At 28.1% G+C, this 20,636-nt stretch overlaps 5 protein-coding genes across 12 annotated transcripts; 3 read left to right on the forward strand and 2 right to left on the reverse strand.

Annotated features, from left to right (window-relative positions):
- Positions 1 to 588: 588 nt before the first annotated feature.
- LOC100651563 (repetitive organellar protein) lies at positions 589 to 5,392 on the reverse strand. 2 transcript variants are annotated; one of them, XR_007224098.1, is made up of 4 exons: positions 5,113 to 5,392; positions 2,468 to 4,536; positions 1,102 to 2,378; positions 589 to 1,010 (listed from the first exon to the last, which is right to left on the reverse strand). XR_007224098.1 is itself a non-coding variant. In XM_020863135.2 (3 exons), exons 2-3 carry the CDS (start codon positions 4,511 to 4,513, stop codon positions 2,163 to 2,165), a joined length of 2,262 nt encoding a protein of 753 aa, XP_020718794.2. In that variant the 5' UTR covers positions 4,514 to 4,536; positions 5,113 to 5,392; the 3' UTR covers positions 589 to 2,162. The 2 variants fall into 2 exon arrangements, 1 of the variants encoding a protein (XP_020718794.2); XM_020863135.2 differs by having other exon boundaries at positions 589 to 2,378.
- Positions 5,393 to 5,579: 187 nt separating this feature from the next.
- LOC100650765 (DNA replication licensing factor Mcm5) lies at positions 5,580 to 8,910 on the forward strand. Of its 2 annotated transcripts, XM_003395762.4 has the most exons (8): positions 5,580 to 5,923; positions 6,017 to 6,272; positions 6,396 to 6,900; positions 6,984 to 7,330; positions 7,406 to 7,839; positions 7,902 to 8,173; positions 8,250 to 8,482; positions 8,628 to 8,910. In XM_003395762.4, exons 1-7 carry the CDS (start codon positions 5,772 to 5,774, stop codon positions 8,477 to 8,479), a joined length of 2,196 nt encoding a protein of 731 aa, XP_003395810.3. In that variant the 5' UTR covers positions 5,580 to 5,771; the 3' UTR covers positions 8,480 to 8,482; positions 8,628 to 8,910. The 2 variants fall into 2 exon arrangements, with proteins under 2 accessions (XP_003395810.3, XP_048261831.1); XM_048405874.1 differs by having other exon boundaries at positions 8,250 to 8,910.
- LOC100651197 (aldo-keto reductase family 1 member A1) lies at positions 7,846 to 10,331 on the reverse strand. Its single transcript, XM_012308959.3, has 8 exons — positions 10,171 to 10,331; positions 9,983 to 10,071; positions 9,701 to 9,865; positions 9,423 to 9,626; positions 9,233 to 9,349; positions 8,744 to 9,138; positions 8,266 to 8,672; positions 7,846 to 8,178 (listed from the first exon to the last, which is right to left on the reverse strand). Exons 2-7 carry the CDS (start codon positions 10,043 to 10,045, stop codon positions 8,624 to 8,626), a joined length of 993 nt encoding a protein of 330 aa, XP_012164349.1. The 5' UTR covers positions 10,046 to 10,071; positions 10,171 to 10,331; the 3' UTR covers positions 7,846 to 8,178; positions 8,266 to 8,623.
- A 1,164-nt stretch (positions 10,332 to 11,495) lies between these two features.
- LOC100650641 (rho GTPase-activating protein gacF) lies at positions 11,496 to 15,412 on the forward strand. Of its 4 annotated transcripts, XM_048405632.1 has the most exons (7): positions 11,496 to 12,364; positions 12,446 to 12,641; positions 12,872 to 13,043; positions 13,122 to 13,194; positions 13,274 to 13,598; positions 13,680 to 14,040; positions 14,123 to 15,412. In XM_048405632.1, the coding sequence occupies exons 1-7, from the start codon at positions 11,672 to 11,674 to the stop codon at positions 15,294 to 15,296; spliced, it is 2,994 nt and encodes a 997-aa protein (XP_048261589.1). In that variant the 5' UTR covers positions 11,496 to 11,671; the 3' UTR covers positions 15,297 to 15,412. The 4 variants fall into 4 exon arrangements, with proteins under 4 accessions (XP_048261589.1, XP_012164348.2, XP_048261587.1 ...); XM_012308958.3 differs by having other exon boundaries at positions 13,274 to 14,040; XM_048405630.1 differs by having other exon boundaries at positions 13,125 to 13,194; positions 13,274 to 14,040.
- Positions 15,413 to 16,059: 647 nt separating this feature from the next.
- LOC100651003 (E3 ubiquitin-protein ligase synoviolin A) lies at positions 16,060 to 19,509 on the forward strand. 3 transcript variants are annotated; one of them, XM_012308956.3, is made up of 9 exons: positions 16,060 to 16,214; positions 16,358 to 16,591; positions 16,714 to 16,806; positions 16,894 to 17,046; positions 17,109 to 17,399; positions 17,472 to 17,686; positions 17,808 to 18,025; positions 18,102 to 18,507; positions 18,590 to 19,509. In XM_012308956.3, the coding sequence occupies exons 2-9, from the start codon at positions 16,463 to 16,465 to the stop codon at positions 18,888 to 18,890; spliced, it is 1,806 nt and encodes a 601-aa protein (XP_012164346.1). In that variant the 5' UTR covers positions 16,060 to 16,214; positions 16,358 to 16,462; the 3' UTR covers positions 18,891 to 19,509. The 3 variants fall into 3 exon arrangements, with proteins under 3 accessions (XP_012164346.1, XP_012164347.1, XP_012164344.1); XM_012308957.3 differs by having other exon boundaries at positions 16,076 to 16,214; positions 16,341 to 16,591; XM_012308954.3 differs by having other exon boundaries at positions 16,078 to 16,214; positions 16,338 to 16,591.
- The last annotated feature ends 1,127 nt before the right edge of the window (positions 19,510 to 20,636 follow it).

The following is a 20,636-nucleotide window of genomic DNA, read 5'->3' on the forward strand; positions in this document are numbered from 1 at the left end:
AGATATATGTATGTAAATGCGTTTCTTCCATGCGTTATCTTCGTTCCGAACCTACTTTCCGTTGTAACTCTCTCAATATGTGTATGTAAATGCACTCTAGTGTAAGAAACACGGAGTGTTTCGTAGCTAATCACCATGAATCGTATGTCACAGTGTTGGATGAGTTGCATAGAGAATACATACTCCATCCGTTCCTTTTAAATCACATTGAAAATATACCTTCTACTTTCTTGTACCTCATAGCATAATTTCAGTTTACGTAATTATAATTACAGAAGACATCAAGCATGACAAATTTTATGCATGTAATTGAATTTCGTGGGGTTATTCTAAAGAATACGGGATACTCGACTATATTTCGCTATCTCCTATCGTAATGTGGAAATTAATTACTCGGATCTTAACATAGTAATTTGATTCCTTTTATTTCAATTTATTGTAATTATATATTGTAATTATATATGTAATTATATAAATATATTAATCCGAAAAATATAAAAATTAAAACATTAAAACAGTTCGAACTATCTTGCAGTTTCTAGAAATTCGGTTAGGTGACAAAAATGGTTATTTCTTTTGTGATACATATGCATATATATGCATTAGCTCATAACGGATAGATATAAAATCAACACCGATAATGAATTGTAATTAAACGTATGTCATCAGTTCTCAAAATGTTAATATTATATAGATCATAGAAGTGAAAAGTGATTATGAGATTTATAAATACAAGACATACCACTATCCACTCTTAATTTGAATTATTTTTGAGGAAAGGATATATTTAGCAGAAAAAGTAATTTTAATTTCTATTTGAAAAATTAAATCTGGTTTACTTAACACTTTTATCTTCTCTTTTTTGGTAATAGCGTTACAATTAATGAATAAACAATAATTCACAATTTGAAAATGATTTTCAGTAAAATATTTAATGAATATTTTTTATCACATATTACTTTGACGCAGAAGTGTACTTTTAGTCAATAACTTTTTTATGTGTTTGTAACCTACATATATAAATATTTTACCAACTAATTAATGAAGTTATAATTGTTCATAATGTAGAGATATAAGCAGTATTTTCTATGCAATACTCACTGAATAAAAATGTTCAGTAGTGCCCTTTTAAATATTTTCTTTAAAAGTTGTATCAATGTAACAGCGTTTGGTGGAAATCAGGTCCAATAATAAGTATTTATGTATGCGCGCGCATACAAATACACAACTGTATACGATGTACAATGTACAACGTACAAACTCTAATTTATGTTGAAACATAAAGCATGTATGGATGCATATAAGCATGTGGGTACTTACGTTTTACAAGAGATTTTAATACTTCACCCATATATGCATAATCTATATTATAAATATCTATAAATATATTTGCATATACAATGGATGTAGAGAAATGTCTAAATGCTTAGGTTTATATAAAATATTTATTAATGCAAGTAAAATATATTTCAATGTGAATTGACAATATCAAATAATATCTAATGAATATTCAAGAAACTTATTTTTTATAGGAAATGTATGAAAAAAAATTGTTCAAAAATCGATTTGGTAGTAAACAAAAAAAATTTTGGTAGTGTCGAAATATAAATTATTTATTTTAGATTATATATTATTATTACTAAAATAATATATGCACGTATGTAAAAGATATAAATAGTTATATTCTTTATTAGTAACTTTCTACTTATATCACTTATAGTATTATATTATTTTGTACATTTATATTATATATCTTAATAATGTAAAAAGTATATAATCTATTTAAAAATTTTTTTACAAATACAAGTATATAGCTATATTAAATTATGCGAGTAAATGTTTTCAGATAATTTTGTATGTAGGCTGAAAACATAAAGATATCCTTTAACTAAGTATAAAATCATTAAGTATCCATTGTCATATAAACACTTTCCTTTATAAATTCATATATTGTTAGGGAACAAAATAATAATAATAAAACATATATAGATAAAAAGATACAAGACTATTAACGAAATTTGTTCAAGGTTTTAGTAATTGTTATCTCATCTTTCTATCACATAACCAAGAAAGTTTGTGTCATTTGCATCATTTATTCCCATTAATTAAAACGACATAAACTTTCTCGTTTACCTAATACAATAGTAATAATAGTTAACGATTTATTCAACCACAAGTTCATGTTGGTCTATCTCACTAAATGTTTTGTTAATATCTTGAACCCACTTCAATAATCTTTCTTCTTGATCCTTTTTCAATTTATCAGTTTTCTTTCGTTTTGTCCCAGTGCTCCTTATTCTTTCTTCCTCTTCTTCGTCTTCTTCTTCCAAAAAATTGAACCTTAAGTCACGTTTTCGTTTATATGAATGTCGTGGAGGCTAAAATATAAATATACAGATACATTTTTGTATAAGCGTATCGTTAATAATTTAAAAAATTTCATATAATAATAACCATAGAATTATACCTGTGTAAAATGAGATGGTTCCAAATCAGCAAATAGTGGAATACTATGTGCAGAAACTACTGATCTTTCACCTGTTTCAGATAAAATATCAAATGTATCAGAAAAGTTAACAATCTCAATTGACTTCTTATTCTTTTCCTCTAACTTTTGTACTTCTTTCTTTTCAGTTAATATATTTTCTTTATTGTGTATATCTTCTTTCAATTCTTTAGTTAGTAACTTATTTTTTATTTCACCAATTGATAATCTAATAGGTTTTATATTGCGTCCCATATCTGTTTGAATAGGTTTTTCTCCTTTATTTCTTTCATGTTTAGGCTTAATAGGAGACTCCTCTTGATTAGAATCATTATCACTAAAACCAAATGCATTTTTTAACTCCATAGTAGATACATTAGCCTTTTTCGGGGTTCTACTAATAATTGGTGTTGATTGTGCATCATCGAAAATTCCATGAGGTGTTTTGATTGTAGTACTCTGTGGCATTTCCATTACATTTAAGAAATTATTTAAATTTGATTGTCTTAATACCCTATCTGTGTTAGAAATTGAATAGCTCTGTAAACCTGATGGTCCAGGTTGGGAATCATATTCTTTTTTCTCTTTATCAAATTGCATATTCAATATATTTCCTTGATTTATTTTAGTTTTACCCATTGTTGCTTCTCTTTTAAAGCCATTCTTTGGACTTAATACATTTTTCACTTTATTCTCATTATTATCAAATTTAAACATATTAGTTACATTGGTAGTATTTAGCTGAATGTTTTCAGTATCAGTTGGTATTCGTTCATTTATTTGTTCTATTGAAGACTTAAACTGTAAGGAATGATCTATATTTGTAATTTCTGTGCCAAATTTTCTGGAATTTACAAGATTTTTTCTTTTAGGGGTACTATTACTTATGTGTCTTTCTATGTTGATATTTTCATTATTCTTTTGTAAACTATTTTTTGTTTTTGTTATATTTCCAAATTGTTTCGATTCATTACTTAATGTTTGCAAGAATTTTTTATTAATAATATCACACTTATCATTTTGAGGTGTGCTTTGAAATACATTTTTCACTTGAGAAAATGTAAGTAATGGTGCTGCTCTCCAGGGACTGGAGGATATTTGAGAATCTTCTACTAATTTTACAATTGGTGACAAAGATTTTTCAAATAAAGAATAATTAAGCGCATCTTTTTTTTGTATGGTTAATTTGTTATTAAAAATATTTGTTGGTCTAAATGGTTTAAAATCATGTGAGGCTGATGTTTTTGAAATATTAGTTATTGAAATCCTTCTATCACTTAAATCTTCTATCGATAAAATTGTAGGTTTTGTAACTGTTTCATCAGTATTTTCTTCTCTGACTATATTTTCTAAATCTTTTACTTCTTTATCCATGTCTACATCTGTTTTAGGCTTTTCCACTAATTCCTCTTTTAATGCATCATTTCTATTTTTAATCAGAGATTCTATATGCTCACCGCCTTCAAATTTAACAACATTTCTTTTCTTGATCTTTTCAGGTTTACTAGTTGATTGTTCTTTGCTAACTTGTTTTACTGGAACATTTCTTTTTTTCTGTTTTGCTATTGTTTTCTTAATAACAGCTCTTTTTTTTCGCTTTTTTGGTACTCTTTCAGTTGAATCATTAATATCAAATTTAAATTCATATATTTCATTGGTATTTTCCTTAGGACTTTCTGGTGAATTACATTTATAAACAGGTGGCTTTCTTTTCTTAGGAGATAATTTCTTCACTAATTTATTATTAGTGGGATTTTTAGAATTTTTGTGAGAACGTAGAACTCTCACTTTGGATTGATTTAGAAATGATTCTCTTAAAGACATTTGTGTTGAATTCGAAACATTTTTATTTTTCTGTTTAATAACTTTCTCTTTCTTACTTTTTGAATCTTGTTTATTCATATTAGAACTGCTACGTGTAACAATTTTTTTAGATTTCACTTTGGGATGTGAACTTTGCTCTTTTAACTGTGACTCTTGAGAATTTCGTGTTGGCAAAGTACGTTTTCTCATTAGATATGGACACATTTTTGTATAAATAACAAATGAATCTAAAAAATATATATAAAATATTAAGTAATAATGTGAAAGAACAATTAAATAATAAAAAATTTATAAATGAGAATATGACATATACTTTTTTATACTAATTATTCCTTATACATATGTTAAGAATTATCATACATAAAAGTGAAAATTTTCAATATTAAAGACAGATATCTATAAAAGTTACGTTTATTATTATTATTATTAACTTTGAATGAGTAGAAATAATTATATTTTTTAAATAAAACGGAAAACTTTAAAATAAGAATTTAAGAAATGTCATTTTAATAAACATACTTCAAAAGAGATGAAAGTGAGAATAAATTATTTATTTCATAAAAACTAATACTTTGATAAATTTCTGTCAAACTAAATATTGACTAGAATTGTATTTATACACATAAATTTGAGTTTTTATTTTTAATAGCTTAGTTTTTATTTAAAACAATAGACTCAGCTGGTAATCCGTACCAATGAAAACTTTTCCATACTTTCCATAACAACAATCTATACTTTTTGTAATTAAACAATTTCCAAATAATAATTCTAAAATCACTAATACTATTAATATCATAACTTACCTCAGTTAAAGGTTTAATTGACACAGTTTATCGAATAACAATTCGTCGAAAGGCTTGATATAATTTACGTATCGTATACCAACCTTCGTTTACATAAATCAAATATGATTATGTAACAATGAAAAGCATTCGTTTTATTATTTTATACGTTGATGTAATAAACTACAAAACAGATAACATCACAACACAAGGATCTTAGTTTGCGAATTGCGACGTAAAAGTCACATTAAAAACCATATATAACAGATCAGTAGATTGAGAAGTCTATAATAAACTAGATAGCTTAACCTATCTTTATGTATCGAATGGCAATACTGTCAATGTAGAAAGCTTTTAACGATTATGAATTATAAAATAAATATTATTTAATTTATATTTATTTTGTTCAATTTTACTTAATTTACTTTAAATTTATTTTCCATTGCATATACACATATTTTGAAATAAATAAAATGAGATAAGCGTATAGAAACCATAAACCTAAGAAATATTAATCCCGAAGTTCATAACAGAAACATGGAAAGTGTCGTATCTCTACTTTTTTATTCTATGTCGAAAGAGAGTTCAAAGGATGTAAACAAAATATTTGCCGCCAAATTTTCCTTTAGTGTGTTGTACAATTATATTTTCTTCAAAAAATATCAAAAAATCAAGTTGTAATGGAAGGATTTGATGACCCAGGAATATTCTTTTCCGATAATTTCTCAGTAGGTGAATCTAATGAGACGCGAACTAATTTTCAACATTCGAAGAAGAAGTTTATGGAATTCATTAGACAATTCCACGAGGGGAACTTTAATTACAAATATAGGTACCTAAATTAATTATAATGTTTCAATGTGTATAAATTTGGTAATTACATCGTAAATTTTGTATAATATTATTAATATAAAAATTATTTTAGAGATATTTTAAAACGTAATTATAATTTGGGTCAATATTGGGTAGAAATTAATTTAGAAGATCTGGCAGCTTTTGATGAATCACTCGCAGAAAAAGTTTACAAGCATCCAACTGAATATTTACCTATCTTGGAAGAAGCTGCAAAAGATTTAGCGGATGAACTTACAGCTCCAAGACCACCAGATGAAGAAAAAGTTGAAGACATACAAATTTTATTATCTTCAGATGCACATCCAAGTTCCTTAAGAGGAATCAAAGTATGATTTAAGTTTACTCTCAAAATTGAAAATTTTGCTGCTAAAAAAGATGAAGTAATTTTCATATTATATATAACATTAAAATTCGTGGTATCTGACATTGGTTAAACTTTTTTATTTTAGCCTGATGCAGTTTCTAAACTTATTAAAATACCTGGTATTATTGTTTCTGCATCTGGAATTAGGGCAAAAGCGACAAAAATTGCTATACAATGTCGTTCTTGTAGAAGCATGCAAACTAATATTTCAATTAAACCTGGTTTAGAAGGATATGTTTTGCCTAGAAAATGTACAACAGAACAAGCAGGAAGGCCAAAATGCCCTCTGGATCCATTTTTTATAATGCCAGATAAATGTCATTGTGTTGATTTTCAAGTTCTCAAACTGCAAGAATTGCCAGATCAAATTCCACAGGGTGAAATGCCAAGACATTTACAATTGTATTGCGATCGCTATTTATGTGATAGAATTGTACCAGGCAATAGAGTTCTCATTTTGGGCATATATTCAATTAAGAAAGTTACTAAAACTACTGGTAATAGAGGAAGAGATAAAGCATTAATTGGTGTTCGAGCACCATATATGAGGGTTATTGGTATTTCTACAGATGGAGAAAATACAGGCAGTGGTAAAATATCATAAAATAACTTTATGCAATGAATTTCTTTTTTTTTTTATATAATCTGTTTATTCAATTTCTGTGGTTTTCAGGTATTCATTCATGCTTTACAAATGAAGAAGAAGATTTATTTAGACGTCTTGCTTCAGACACTAATTTATATGAAAGAATTGCAAGAAGTATAGCTCCCAGCATTTTTGGTGCATTGGATATTAAAAAAGCTATAGCTTGCCTATTGTTTGGTGGTTCTAGAAAAAGAATGCCTGATGGACTTTGTAGAAGAGGAGACATTAATATTTTAATGTTAGGTGATCCTGGTACAGCTAAATCACAGTTATTAAAATTTGTAGAAAGAGTTGCACCAATTGCAATTTACACGTCTGGGAAAGGAAGTTCAGCAGCTGGTTTAACAGCATCAGTCTTAAGAGATCCAGTAACAGTAAGTTAATCAGTTTAACATATAAATATCAAATATTTGTTTCACATTTACTAAAATGTTCTATTTGATTCGTAGAGGAATTTTGTCATGGAAGGAGGTGCTATGGTTCTTGCAGATGGTGGTGTTGTTTGCATAGATGAATTTGATAAAATGAAAGAGGATGATAGAGTTGCAATACATGAAGCTATGGAACAACAAACAATATCTATTGCAAAAGCAGGAATAACTACAACATTAAATACTCGTTGTTCCGTTCTAGCAGCGGCAAATTCGATATTTGGTCGTTGGGATGAGATAAAAGGAGAAGAAAATATTGATTTTATGCCAACAATTTTATCGCGTTTCGACATGATATTTATTGTTAAAGATGAACACGAGCAAAATAAAGATGTAACACTAGCAAAACATGTAATGAATATCCATACCAATGCTGGTCAAGTTACAGAACAACTGGCGGAAGGAGAACTACCACTGCACATTTTAAAAAAATATATCCACTATTGTAGAACGTAAGGTTATTTTTTGCTTAAAATATTTTATTTATTTGTCATTAATTGATACACGTTTATAGTCGTTGTGGTCCGAGACTTAGTAAAGAGGCAGGAGAGAAATTAAAACATCGTTATGTTGTAATGCGAGCTAGTACCAGAGAACATGAGAAAGATATGGAAAAGAGATTATCCATTCCCATAACAGTTCGTCAATTGGAAGCTGTAATAAGAATTTCAGAATCTTTAGCTAAAATGCAATTACAACCTTTCGCTACACAAATCCATGTGAACGAAGCGCTTAGACTTTTCCAAGTATCTACTTTAGATGCTGCAATGTCAGGGTCTTTAGCTGGTAATCTATAATGAAGTAACTGGTAGTATGCATTTCTTATTATTGTACTTTATTTTAAACACATATCAAAATTTAGGTGCAGAAGGATTTACCTCGGATGAAGATCATGAAATGTTATCACGTATCGAAAAACAATTAAAACGTAGATTTCCTATTGGAAATCAAGTATCGGAGCAAAATATTGTTAAAGATTTTGTAAAACAAGCATATCCAGAACGTGCTATTTACAAAGTTATACACACAATGATACGACGTGGAGAACTTCAGCATCGTATGCAACGTAAAATGTTGTACAGATTACACTGAAATGTAATAACATTTTTCTTTGCATCTTGTGTTATATATTTATTCGCTTTATATATATGTTTCCATTTTGTACTATATTTCAAGCATTTTCAATGTATAAATATGCATACATTCGAACTACATCTTAATAATCTTTTTTTTTATTTAGGACTGTAATTCATCCTTAAATGGATAATGTGGATGATTCTCGACCCTAAAAGAAATCAAAGGGATTTTATATCTTTACATTATTTGGAATGAAATATCTTTAATAAATATATTTACCCCTTAAAAAACAAGAAATTAAAAATTCTTCCACGTACACCTTTGTCTAAGGTACTCAAAATTTTCATTTCTTCTTCATTTAATGAAAAACTAAATAAATCAATGTTTGCCTTAACTCTCTCGGGAGATTTACTTTTTGGAATTACAACAACATTTAATTGTAATGAGTAACGTAGTAAAACTTGTGCTGGTGATCGTTTATGTTCTGTGCTTATTTTTTGTACTATTGGATGTCCCAGAACATCTGGAAAGTCTTCAACATTATGATTATATTTCGTTTGAAAATGCGTTTTAGCTCCTGGTGATCCCAAGGGGCTGTAGGCTGTTATAATAATATTGTGCGTTTGACACAATTGCCGTAGCGAATTTTGTTGCAGATATGCATGTAATTCCACCTAATAATAATTAAAGTGATATACTGTAAGTAAATAATTAACGAAACTATATCAAAGCCAAGTGTGATAAAATTTATTTACATGTCAAACCTACTTGCAAGTTACTTGGCTTAATTTGTGCATTCTCCCATATATTTAAAATTTGTTTTTCATTAAAATTACTTAAACCTATAGACTTTGTACGACCTTTTCTTACTTGTTCTTCCATTTCCTGAAACATTAAATAAGACAATCAATTATAAGTTACTAACATTTTATTCATTAATAGTGCTATAGAATTAGACCTTCCACACTGAAACAGGATCTGTATCAAGATCCAATATAAAACTTCCATCTTCATTAATTGCTGAGGTACAAGTACTTTCATCTAATTTAAAGGCAAAAGGCATGTGGATTAAATACATATCCAAATAATCCAAACCAAGTCTTTTCAGTGATAAATTAATAAACTTCTCTACATCTGATGGTCGATTACCAAAATTAGGTAACTAAAAAGGTAATTAAATATTTTTTTATCTTTATATATGTATAAGTTATCTTTTTAATATATGTTAAATGGTACCTTTGAAGTAATAAAAAGATCTTCACGCTTCCCACCTTTTCTAAACCATTCTTTTAATACTGCTCCTATTGCTTCTTCATTATTATAATTAAATGCAGTATCAATGTGTCTATAGCCAGCATCTAAAGCAGCTATCACAACTTCTTCAATTTCTTCAGGTTTAGCCTTCAGAAAGTATGCAACATTATAGTTTTAAGTTTAAGTTGAAATGAAAAATGTAAATTAATTTAAACATTTAAAAAAAATCCTTGAATTTAAATAATAAGTTAATAATTAAATCACCTGCCATGTACCCAAACCCACAGTAGGCATGTCATACCCTGATAACAATCGTACTGTTTGCATATTTCCTTTCTTCAATTGGTTTAATGCTGTAAAAGATATTTATACAAATTTATTTAAATAATATTATTTTATATCCTTTTAATATTGCTGTATTGTCATATTATTATAACAATTTTCAAGATTACCATAAACTATTATTTTTAGATATATATAAATTATCTACTTTGTAGTAGCGCTATTTGGATACAAAATCAATTTCTAAAGTTAGATCAGACTTGTACTGTTCTGAATACATAAGTTCACGTTTATAGAGAAAGAGAGTTGTATATATATGTAAGTTCAACAGACGTTTATTGATCTGCGGTAAGTTTTACGGCTAACATCGTTTAAAATGTTCTAGAAAATTGTTATTTATATTACAATTTAGATAGAAGTTGGATTTTTGTTGTTTCTTGCGTTAAAATTATTTTAAAATATTATTTCACACAGTGATATAAGCGACAATTTAAAATAACCGGTAACAGAATATACTGCGTACGAGTCTAGTTTTATGTCTATATTTATACTAACAAAACTATGCGAAAAATTAAAAAAATAATTTAATTTAGAAATTTTAAATAAATTAAAAAGATAACGTACGTAATGATAGTACCAAACGTTGCTGTTGATTTGTTACGAAAAAACAATTGATAAATTGATGTTTCACATATCGGCTAGTGAATTTATCAAATAAATATTGACGATATTTAAGCATGTTTATTGGAAACATGATAAGTTTTTAAAAATTGTATAGATTATATCCCTACTAAACAATGCAAACAGAAACAGAATGAAATATCATAAATATTTAAGATTCAAATAAGTTACATGAATTATCTTCCCGCGTTGCGTTAATACCATAGATAAGTTAAAACATAGAGCTGATATCCAATACTATTAATTTGATATTAATTATAATTATAACGCATTAATTAATGGTGAGAATTAGAACTTAAACATGAGAAAAATATTTTGTTCGAAAATAGTATTTGCGACTTCTAATTTGTACAAAATTGATACATAATAAGTTATGATAAGATAATTAAGATATGTAATATGTTAATATTAATTAGACTGTGGATGTTTATACAAATTGCTATTTTTATGAACACAACTAAAGAAATGAAACCTACAGGGAATTTGTTTTATTTTTTAAATATTATAACATGTTGCTATGGATATTCTGTACATTTTTATAGACAAATTTTTCATAAATACATACACATCCGTAGCCTAGGGATAATTTATAAATTTGGGAATTTTATTCTTCTATTTATTTCATGATACATTTTTATATACTTATTTATATAGTTAAAATAATATATAACTATACTATAAACAGCTGTATTTATTTTCTAAATAAATTCGGGAACTTAATATTTTATATTAATGTCGAATTTGAGTTTGAGTTTCATTTTTCTTTCAGTACATTAGAATGTCGAATTTTATTTTATAAGTAATATTGTATAGTTGGTAATGGCGTATGTCAGTTACATGATAATTTTAATATAACTGTACGTATTTAATAATGTTTGTATAAATATGAAAACTGTATTGTATTCTTGCACAGTTCACAAACAAAAAATTTTATTTTAAAGATTTCATTGTAATTCATGATCAAATAATTTCTATCTTTAAATTACAAACATGTTGATTTACGATGTTCTACATAAAGAAACAGTATACCAATCAATTGTCTGTGATCTTCGTAATTACGGAGTTAAGTATCGTTTTAAAAAAAATATGTTTAAAACAGAACGATCCGAAGGGAAACGCATTTTGAAAAAAGTTTTTAAGACTTCTTTATTGTACCAACCATTGGATGTCGTGAATTTATCTTCTGGTGCCATTGTGCATGTGCCTGTTTTTGTGAGCCATGCATCCACATTTTTAGAAAAGTATATCACTCAGGAAGGATTATTCAGAAAAGCAGGATCACAACTTAGACAAAAGGAATTAATAATTCGTTTAGATAATGGTGGCAGTTTAGGGGAAAAACATCATGCCATTGATGTAGCTAATTGTTTAAAAACATTCTTCAGAGACTTACCAGAACCATTGATTCCATATACGTACCACGATTTATTTGTACATTGTGTCATGCTTAAAACTTATTGTGTACAAGCATTGTTATTAGCTTGTATTCTTTTACCACCACATCATCTAAATACTCTGGCATTTTTAATGGAATTTTTAAAGAAAGTAGCACAATATGAGAAACAAAATAAAATGGGCATTGATAATTTAGCAAAAGTTATTGGTCCAAATATAATGCCTCTGCAAGAAACCACTATGTCTGCTGTGCAAATGCGTCTTGAATTACATTTAATTGTTGTTAAGGTGATATGTATATTTGTCTTAAAGAAGAATGTCAATTTTAACATAAGATAATTTCATTCGCTTAATCTGGAAATATTGCAGATTTTAATTGAAAATGCAGAAAGTATTGGTATTTTACCAGATCATATAACACAAGCTATTTCTATGGAAACAATTGGCAGTACAGATAATGAGTTAGATGTATCTGATCATATGCGTTCAAAATTCAAAAAAAAGAAACATCGCAGTGGAAGTCTTACACGTAAGCCACATCTAAGTGCCTCCAACCTCAATCTAAGTATGTCTGTCGATCTGTTCATAGTAATTTATTTCCAAACTATATTTACATTGTACTGACATAAATACTGAAGTTTCATAATAACAGCATGCGATAAAAGTTTTATCTAATAGACATAAACCTATGTTCTAACAAATGTACCATTAACTAACTTACTAACCTGATTACTTAACAGATCAGAATTCTTTTATTTACATAGAATTCTTTAAAATTTAAATATTTTTCTTTAGGAATGTTTAATGGTCTAAAAAAGATTGTTGGCAAAAATGCTGCATCTGAAGATAGTAACACATGTGATAGTCAAAGGATATCTGAAAATGCTAATTCAGTACATATATTAAATACTAAGCCCACAAAAAAAAGGAAAGTTGATTATATAGATCCACCAAGTACAAAGAAGAAGTATGTATTTACTTTTTTTATAGATATAAACAATTATCATTTATATGACTTAATATATATGACAAACTTATGTTTCAGAAGAGTTGCAGATAAAGCAGATAAATCTAAAAAGATTAGGCTTAGTTTGGATCGTTTTGTACCGAGAAAGCCAGTAAGAACATGAGAATAATTTATTTCATGACTTAACAAGTTTGATTATAACAATCTACATAATATTTTTATATTTGCAGAAAACTGTTGATGAAAGTACAGAATCATGTAAGAATACTTTTGATACTCAGGCAGAACGTCGTTGGAGTTCTGTTTGTGACTCATGTGGTGACTCACAAAGAACATACAGAGCATATAGTGATAGTTCATCACATTTGAAATTAATTCTAAAAGACAGTGAAGTATCAAACGACCTTCACAGAGAGTATAATAATATGTTTGGTGATGCAGATGTTAATTTATCAGATGATAGTGACGAGCAGGCCTTGTTAACAAAGGATGATATTAAATCTAGTAAATGGCACACACAGTTGAATTCAAGTTCGGAAGAATTAAAAGATCTAGGTAATTATAAACAAAGACGAATGAACCCAGTGAAAAGAAGATTAACTGTAAATAATCTTGAAACATATTCACACGTTCAAGTCACATCTGTAGATAATCAGTCAGAGGAATACGTTACGATACCTAAAAGCGAATATGAAGAAATAAAAAATAGAGTTTTAGCAATTGAATCTCGTCTTTCTCAAGAATTCAAATGTATAAATAATGGAAATGGTGAGGAGAATGATGATTTATTATTGCATTCTGTGAAAAAAGTACAAACTGCGTATGAAAGGACATTGGAAGAAGCTAGTATTGAAAGTACAGTAACAACAGACTACTTAGCTAAAAAACTTGGTAAAGAACTTAAAATTAGAAGATCAGATGAACACAAAATTATCAGGTCTCCAAGCGCTCGAAAAATAGGAAGTTTAAGAAGGAGATCACAAGAAAAAGTGATAAGGTAAATTATACTTTTTATGAGCTATGTAAATTAGTATGTTTCTGTAATTTACAATCTTCAATTTATTTCTTCTATCTTTTAGCAAACGTGTTAGACGAACTGCTTCGTGGCACATTTCTCGTGGATCAGATTTGCAATCACAGTCTGATCAAGATTTGAGCAATGCTTACTCCCATAATGAAAAAACATTTTCACTGAATTATACAAAAGACGATGCTGACTTACGACCTATATCTACTTCCCTTTGGGAAAAAGGAGATAATATAATATTAAATAATGTATGCGATGAGTTTAAAAATTCAAATGTATATACAAAAAAACACAATCAGAATTCTTTTCAATCGATGAAAGATCGAACAATCACGACGGTACGTCGAGTATCGTCTTTTCATGGTGATGAACTTACAAATACGGCCACGTATTCCGATAGCAAGGTTGAAAAACTGAAGAAGACGAATAGTCAACAAAATATGATTTTAAACAGTACACCTGTAGGTAAACTGATTCCGAAATCTGAAGAGAAAAAGAAAGCTGTTATATCCTGGAAGGATGCAGATGGATATTTTGGATCAACAAACCAAACAAAATCTCCAATTACTCAAACTGGTCGTGCGTCTATTGCAAAATTAAGAACTCAGAATGCAGGAATGGTACTAGCTAAAGCTAAATTATTTGATGAGTGCACGGCAAAAGTACACTCTCAAAACACTACTATAAACAAAAAAAACGGTCTACTTAGTACAGAGGATGATCAGTGCATGAATGATATAAAACAGAATTGTGAACGGACAGAATCGTGTCGAAAATCAAATAAAAATGTAAAAAGTAGAAATTCAAAATTGATATTGAAACATTCTCCTTCTCGTACTATGATGGAAACCGAAAATAAGGAAAAGGATATTGAAATGTGTTATTGTATTTCCAAAGACTTTATGACATGTAATACAGCCACTCATCAAAAAGAAAATAAGGCTGTTAAAACATCACCTTCAATGCAAAATGTACCTGTGGATATGATATCGCAGAATTCAAGATTAAGTATCTATAAAGTTGATAATAACGTGCTATGTAAGACTCCGCATATTAAGAAGCCATTAACTGTAAAAACACCTAAAAGTGGCAAAGCATTAGTAAGAAGACCTCTAGTGGATTCTCGTAGGACGCCCCTAAAGGCTGTTGGTCAATTAGGAACTCCAAAGTATCAGAGTCCTAAAAGTATTTTAAAGACGCCAAGAAATATCAGTAGACACTCTTAATTTAAAGTACAAATTTATCAGAAATGTGTTCAAGAAAGTCTATTCTGCAATACTTTCAATTATAAATTGATAAAGTACTATGAGATTGTCTTACAACTTAGAATCTCAGAACCAAGTTTAGAGAAAAAGTTTATTTTCATAACACATCCTTACTATATATACTATAGTTATAGTACTTTTATGTATGATAAATTGCCATAAATATACAGAATAGTATTTTACATATGTTATATGAAAACATAAGTGTGTGATAAACATACTGAACCAATGATTTTATCATACATTTTAATACTATAAAATATAGAACTTTTTTAGACAAATATTTTTGCTTGAAGAAGTTATGTATTTATATATATATATATGTTCTTTTGTACTTGTTTTCGTGTTATTAATATACATATATGTTTACATACATTTAGCAAAGTACAAACGTGTATTTTTTTAATTGCAATATTATTTTTTGAAATTTCGAAACTTGTCCCATTTTTAAAGATTGAATTTCTTATACATAACGTAAAAAATACAAATACACTGCCGCAATTTTTTATAATACAATATTGTATTTTCTGTTTTATGGACCACATGTAATTTGTTCATAAATAAATAAAATTTACACAAAGTTATATCCATTGTTATATCGATATATGAATATATATATTATTATTAAAATATGAAATTTAATTAAAAAACTACAGTACAAAAAGGAAATTTGTTGTATTCCACGTGATTTAAATATATATAACATAATTGTAGACAATTATTCATCGTTCCACCAATCACACTTTACCGTCTGTTCCATCTGGAATTGTCAAGTAAAAATAATACACGTTCACCGTTGCAAACAAACAATACAACTATGACACGAAAGTTCTATTTCCTTCGTGAAGTAAAATTCTTTTCGATATTTAGATAATAAAGGTATGATATATATGCACACAAGGTCACATTTAATGATTGTTCCTTTTTTTATTATATAAAATATCGTGGAAATGTATTCATTGATAGCAAAGTTAATAGTTTTGGATATTGTCGTTATGATAGCAGCGCCTCGTTTATTCTAGTCGGATCTACAGCTGTTGATACGTAAATTGTTGGTGAAATAAGTGTCAGTGAATATAATATTCGGAAAGAGCAGCCTTTGGGCTGAAAAAACAATATATACAAAGATGAGAGAGGCTGGAATAATGTTAATAAGCACAGCATTAACATGTGCTGTGATAGGCAACGCGTATTATCAAAGAAAACAGTTTTATCCAACAGTAGTTCACATAACCAAATCCAACCCTAGTATGACGGTAAGTTTCGATGTTTTCTTTTTAAAATTTTCTGTTTATGAACGTTATATTTGATTATACATATACATATATTTCTGAATGTTCTAACGATTCCTCCGTTTGTTTTCTCATGTGAAATTTAGGTAATCTATACACAAGGATTGATTCTAGTATTTATGATAAATGCTTTCTTTCGAAAGATATTTTTTGGTACCCTACGTGCTGCTGAACTTGAGGTAAATATATAATGTATTTGTTATCATCTTAAAAGGTTAAAAAATGTGCGTATAAATATACATATACTAAGAGTTATTTCTTTACAGCATTTGTTGGAAAAAGTATGGTATGCAGTAACTGAAACTTGTCTAGCATTTACAGTATTTAGAGATGACTTTAGTCCAAAATTCATAGCACTATTCACACTTCTTTTATTTTTGAAATCATTTCACTGGTTGGCAGAAGATCGTGTAGATTATGTAAGTAATATGAGTAACTTAATATAATTTCATATATAATATTTTGTTTCATCTATTTTCAGATGGAAAGAAGTCCTGTAATAACTTGGTTATTCCATCTTAGAGTTGGTACTCTATTGGCATTACTGTTTGCTATAAATTTAACCATGATTCATTATGCTTATAATACAACAGCAACAAAAGGTCCCTCAGTGCAACTTGTTTTTGGTTTTGAATATGCCATTCTCTTAACTGTTGTATTCAATATTAGTGTAAAGTATATATTACATACAATAGATCTACAAAGTGAAAATCCATGGGACAATAAACCAGTATTTTTATTGTACACAGAATTAATAATTGGGCTGTTGAAGGTGGGATAAAGTAATAAGATATATTCATTAAATATTTATAAAGTTATTGATTTAATATATCTTTTCTTTCAGGTTATTTTATATGTTGCTTTTGTCACTTTGATGGTCAAATTATATACTTTACCTTTGTTTGCACTTCGTGCAATGTATTATACAATGAGAGACTTTAGGAAAGCGTTCCACGATATTGTAATGTCGCGTCGAGCTATCAGAAATATGAATACATTATATCCAGATGCTACGGCAGAAGAATTAGCTGCTGCTGATAATGTATGCATTATATGCAGGTAAAATAAAGTTACTAACTCATTAAAAAATGTAGCTTCTCAGAAATATTGATAAAATATTAAAAATATACTACATATTACAACATTGTACAACATCTAATAAAAATATACAACATTTTAGGGAAGAAATGGTGTCTGCAAGTAAAAAGTTACCATGTAATCATATTTTTCATACTGCCTGCCTTCGTTCTTGGTTCCAACGTCAACAAACGTGTCCCACATGCCGTTTAAATATCTTAAGACCTGTTAATAACAATCAAGGAAATAGGCAACAAAATCAAGCACAAGCAGGACCACAAGTGCCTCAAGCTCCACAAGCACCAGGATTTAATCCAATTGGTGTGTATATTTACGGTTATTTTTACGTGTCCACATTAAGAAAAAAAATCTAATGTTTATATGGTTTTCAATAAAGTTCAAGTCCTCCCAGCATTTTGGGCTGGGATGCAAGCTGCAGGGGCACCAGCAGCTTTACAACAACAGCAACAACAGCCACAACAGCAACAAGTTTCAAATGCGACAACACAGCAACAACAAGCTCAAAATAGTGGGCCAAATACTCCATCAACCTCATTTCAAAATTTGGCAGCTAGTGGTGTACCGTTGTTTCCTCCACCATTCCCAACTATGGTACCGTTGCCTCCTATTCCTACGCCACCGCCGAACCTTACAGAATTAAGTGAAGAAGAACTTAGAGCAATGGAAGGTAATTTACGACAAGCCGTTGAAGCTAGAATACAAACGTTGCAAAGAATTCAGCTTCTATTAGATGCTGCCAGTGCTATGATGAACCAATATCAAACAGCAGCTGTTACTGCTAAGTATGTACGAGTTTTTTTGTAGCTTAATAAAATTTAAAAATAACGATTAATATTGTTATTTCATAACACATGTTTATTGCAGTATTCCAGTGCCAACTGCAACAAATAACACGAATGTTACAACAGATATTTCTTCAATGGCAAAACAAGGAACATCTAAAACTGCATGTCCTGAACTTAACAGTGAGCAACCACAAGATAACGCTGAGATGAATGTTCCTACTGCAAATTCTCCTAATGATAATGTAAATACGTTATCAGGCATAAACGGTAATGATGTAGCTCCAGAATCATCAATTAGGAATGACACGGAATCTTCAAGTGAACAAGAAATGCTACGAAGACGTAGGCTACAAAAATTTTCAGCTCATAAATGTTCGTAAAATTATGTGATAATTTGTGTAATATAATTGTACCTTGATCAATAACAGGCCTGATTGCAATTGATATTCGAAAAAAGATGTAACAATTATGATTAAGAGCTTGAAAGTTGAAGTTGATACTATGATATTAATAATCACAAAATATCAAATAATCATTTAAAGGAAATATGATAAATTTTCCTTTTCTTTCTTTTTTTTTGCAAATTATTTTAGGAGCAAAATATTCATGAAGCAAGTCATGCAGATTATGACTAGTTCTTATTCCTTAAATACTATGCGTGTATATATCCTTCCTACGATGTGTTTTTCCGATATATTTCGTAAAAAAAAATTTTTGTATCGATTAAATTGTTTCTGTATGCTTTATCTAAAAGTGATTTTAATTTATCATTTTTATCCCACAATTTTTATATCATAAAATATAACTTATATAAAACATTCTATCAGTCTTGTTTGTGCTACATACAGGCTAATGTACAGATTTTACTAATTATTACATATTAAGAATGTTTGTATCTGTACATGGGAGTGGTTATGTCAGTTATTATAACATGACTGTAAAATAATTGTTCTAAATAACTCTCATTATGAGTAATAAATTTATCTGTCTATTTAGTAATGCTTTTGTTTCCATCACGTAAATTTGTGTACATTTATAAATTTGACATATGCAAAGTTATTTGTAATAATTTTGAACAATAAACACATCAAATAAGATGACAAAAATAAGTACAAAATAAATTATATTATTTATAGGAACAAATTAATACGAAGTTCCAAAGATAACTATAAATGTAATTATTTTAAATTTAAAAATATATAGTATATATATGTGTATAAATATAATTAATAAAAACTATATGTAGGTACAAAAAATACATATATATATAATTATTATAGTTTTTGTTCGTACAAAAGAAAATTTTAAATAGAAGTATAAGTAAAAAAAAAAGAGAGTATTACATTTATTTCAATAAATTGCGATGTTAAAATTTGATCTAAATATAAAAATTGGATAAACAATACTCCGCGTTTTATAACATTTCGTTACTCGTTAACGAAATAGTATGATATAATTAATTTCCCTCTAAAGGAAATTGCGAAAATATTCATAGATTTTTCTAAAAACTATCATATACATAATTGCGATCATAACATTTATAAATATCGGAAGGAATATAAATAAATAATCATTGTTATTCATTTAATGTTATCGATCAGTAGAAAGATAATTATAACCTTATTTTTCCATACTGGAAATGCGCAAACTCGGTAGGACTGTAATATAGAGATCAAATCCTATTGTGTGAATGATTACTATTTGTAATTTAAATTATTATAGAAAAGAGAAAGGTGTATTAACGTTTTAAAAATATAAAATTTTAAATCATACAGACTTCATAAAAAATTTCTACTGCTACGTAATTATTTATAAAATGATAAGTATTTTTATTAATATATGTAATTATTTGCATAAAACTTTCTAATATTCAATTTGATTTCAGGTATTTGAATATTTTTACTTTTTCTTAATAATTTTGACCAAATGTATTCTTTTATTTTTTGTGCTTTAGTTTTCGTTTAATTGATGTAGTTTAATTAATTTGCCGATAAGCATATATATATATATATATATATACACACACACACAATGTTATATATATACAATATATACAATATTTAATCAATTGTAAATATTACAATATTATGTTTTTTTATATAAATAAAATCTATGTAAAATAAGCT

Source organism: Bombus terrestris, chromosome 5, assembly GCF_910591885.1.
Source record: "Bombus terrestris chromosome 5, iyBomTerr1.2, whole genome shotgun sequence".
NCBI classification, from domain to species: Eukaryota; Metazoa; Arthropoda; class Insecta; order Hymenoptera; family Apidae; genus Bombus; species Bombus terrestris.

Excerpts from the sequence above, each read along its gene's own strand:
- LOC100651003 (XM_012308956.3), top strand. The coding sequence starts at position 16,463 with ATGAGAGAGGCTGGAATAATGTTAATAAGCACAGCATTAACATGTGCT. Across the intron at positions 17,047-17,108 it reads CAGAAGATCGTGTAGATTAT|ATGGAAAGAAGTCCTGTAAT; the intron begins GTAAGTAATATG and ends ATCTATTTTCAG. Across the intron at positions 17,400-17,471 it reads TAATAATTGGGCTGTTGAAG|GTTATTTTATATGTTGCTTT; the intron begins GTGGGATAAAGT and ends CTTTTCTTTCAG.
- LOC100651563 (XM_020863135.2), bottom strand. The coding sequence starts at position 4,513 with ATGTGTCCATATCTAATGAGAAAACGTACTTTGCCAACACGAAATTCT. Across the intron at positions 2,379-2,467 it reads AACCATCTCATTTTACACAG|CCTCCACGACATTCATATAA; the intron begins GTATAATTCTAT and ends TTTATATTTTAG.
- LOC100650641 (XM_012308958.3), top strand. The coding sequence starts at position 11,672 with ATGTTGATTTACGATGTTCTACATAAAGAAACAGTATACCAATCAATT. Across the intron at positions 13,044-13,121 it reads CCACCAAGTACAAAGAAGAA|AAGAGTTGCAGATAAAGCAG; the intron begins GTATGTATTTAC and ends CTTATGTTTCAG. Across the intron at positions 13,195-13,273 it reads GTTTTGTACCGAGAAAGCCA|AAAACTGTTGATGAAAGTAC; the intron begins GTAAGAACATGA and ends TTATATTTGCAG.
- LOC100650765 (XM_048405874.1), top strand. The coding sequence starts at position 5,772 with ATGGAAGGATTTGATGACCCAGGAATATTCTTTTCCGATAATTTCTCA. Across the intron at positions 7,840-7,901 it reads TATATCCACTATTGTAGAAC|TCGTTGTGGTCCGAGACTTA; the intron begins GTAAGGTTATTT and ends ACACGTTTATAG. Across the intron at positions 8,174-8,249 it reads AATGTCAGGGTCTTTAGCTG|GTGCAGAAGGATTTACCTCG; the intron begins GTAATCTATAAT and ends ATCAAAATTTAG.
- LOC100651197 (XM_012308959.3), bottom strand. The coding sequence starts at position 10,045 with ATGCAAACAGTACGATTGTTATCAGGGTATGACATGCCTACTGTGGGT. Across the intron at positions 9,350-9,422 it reads ATCCTGTTTCAGTGTGGAAG|GAAATGGAAGAACAAGTAAG; the intron begins GTCTAATTCTAT and ends TTAATGTTTCAG. Across the intron at positions 9,139-9,232 it reads TTAAGCCAAGTAACTTGCAA|GTGGAATTACATGCATATCT; the intron begins GTAGGTTTGACA and ends AATTATTATTAG.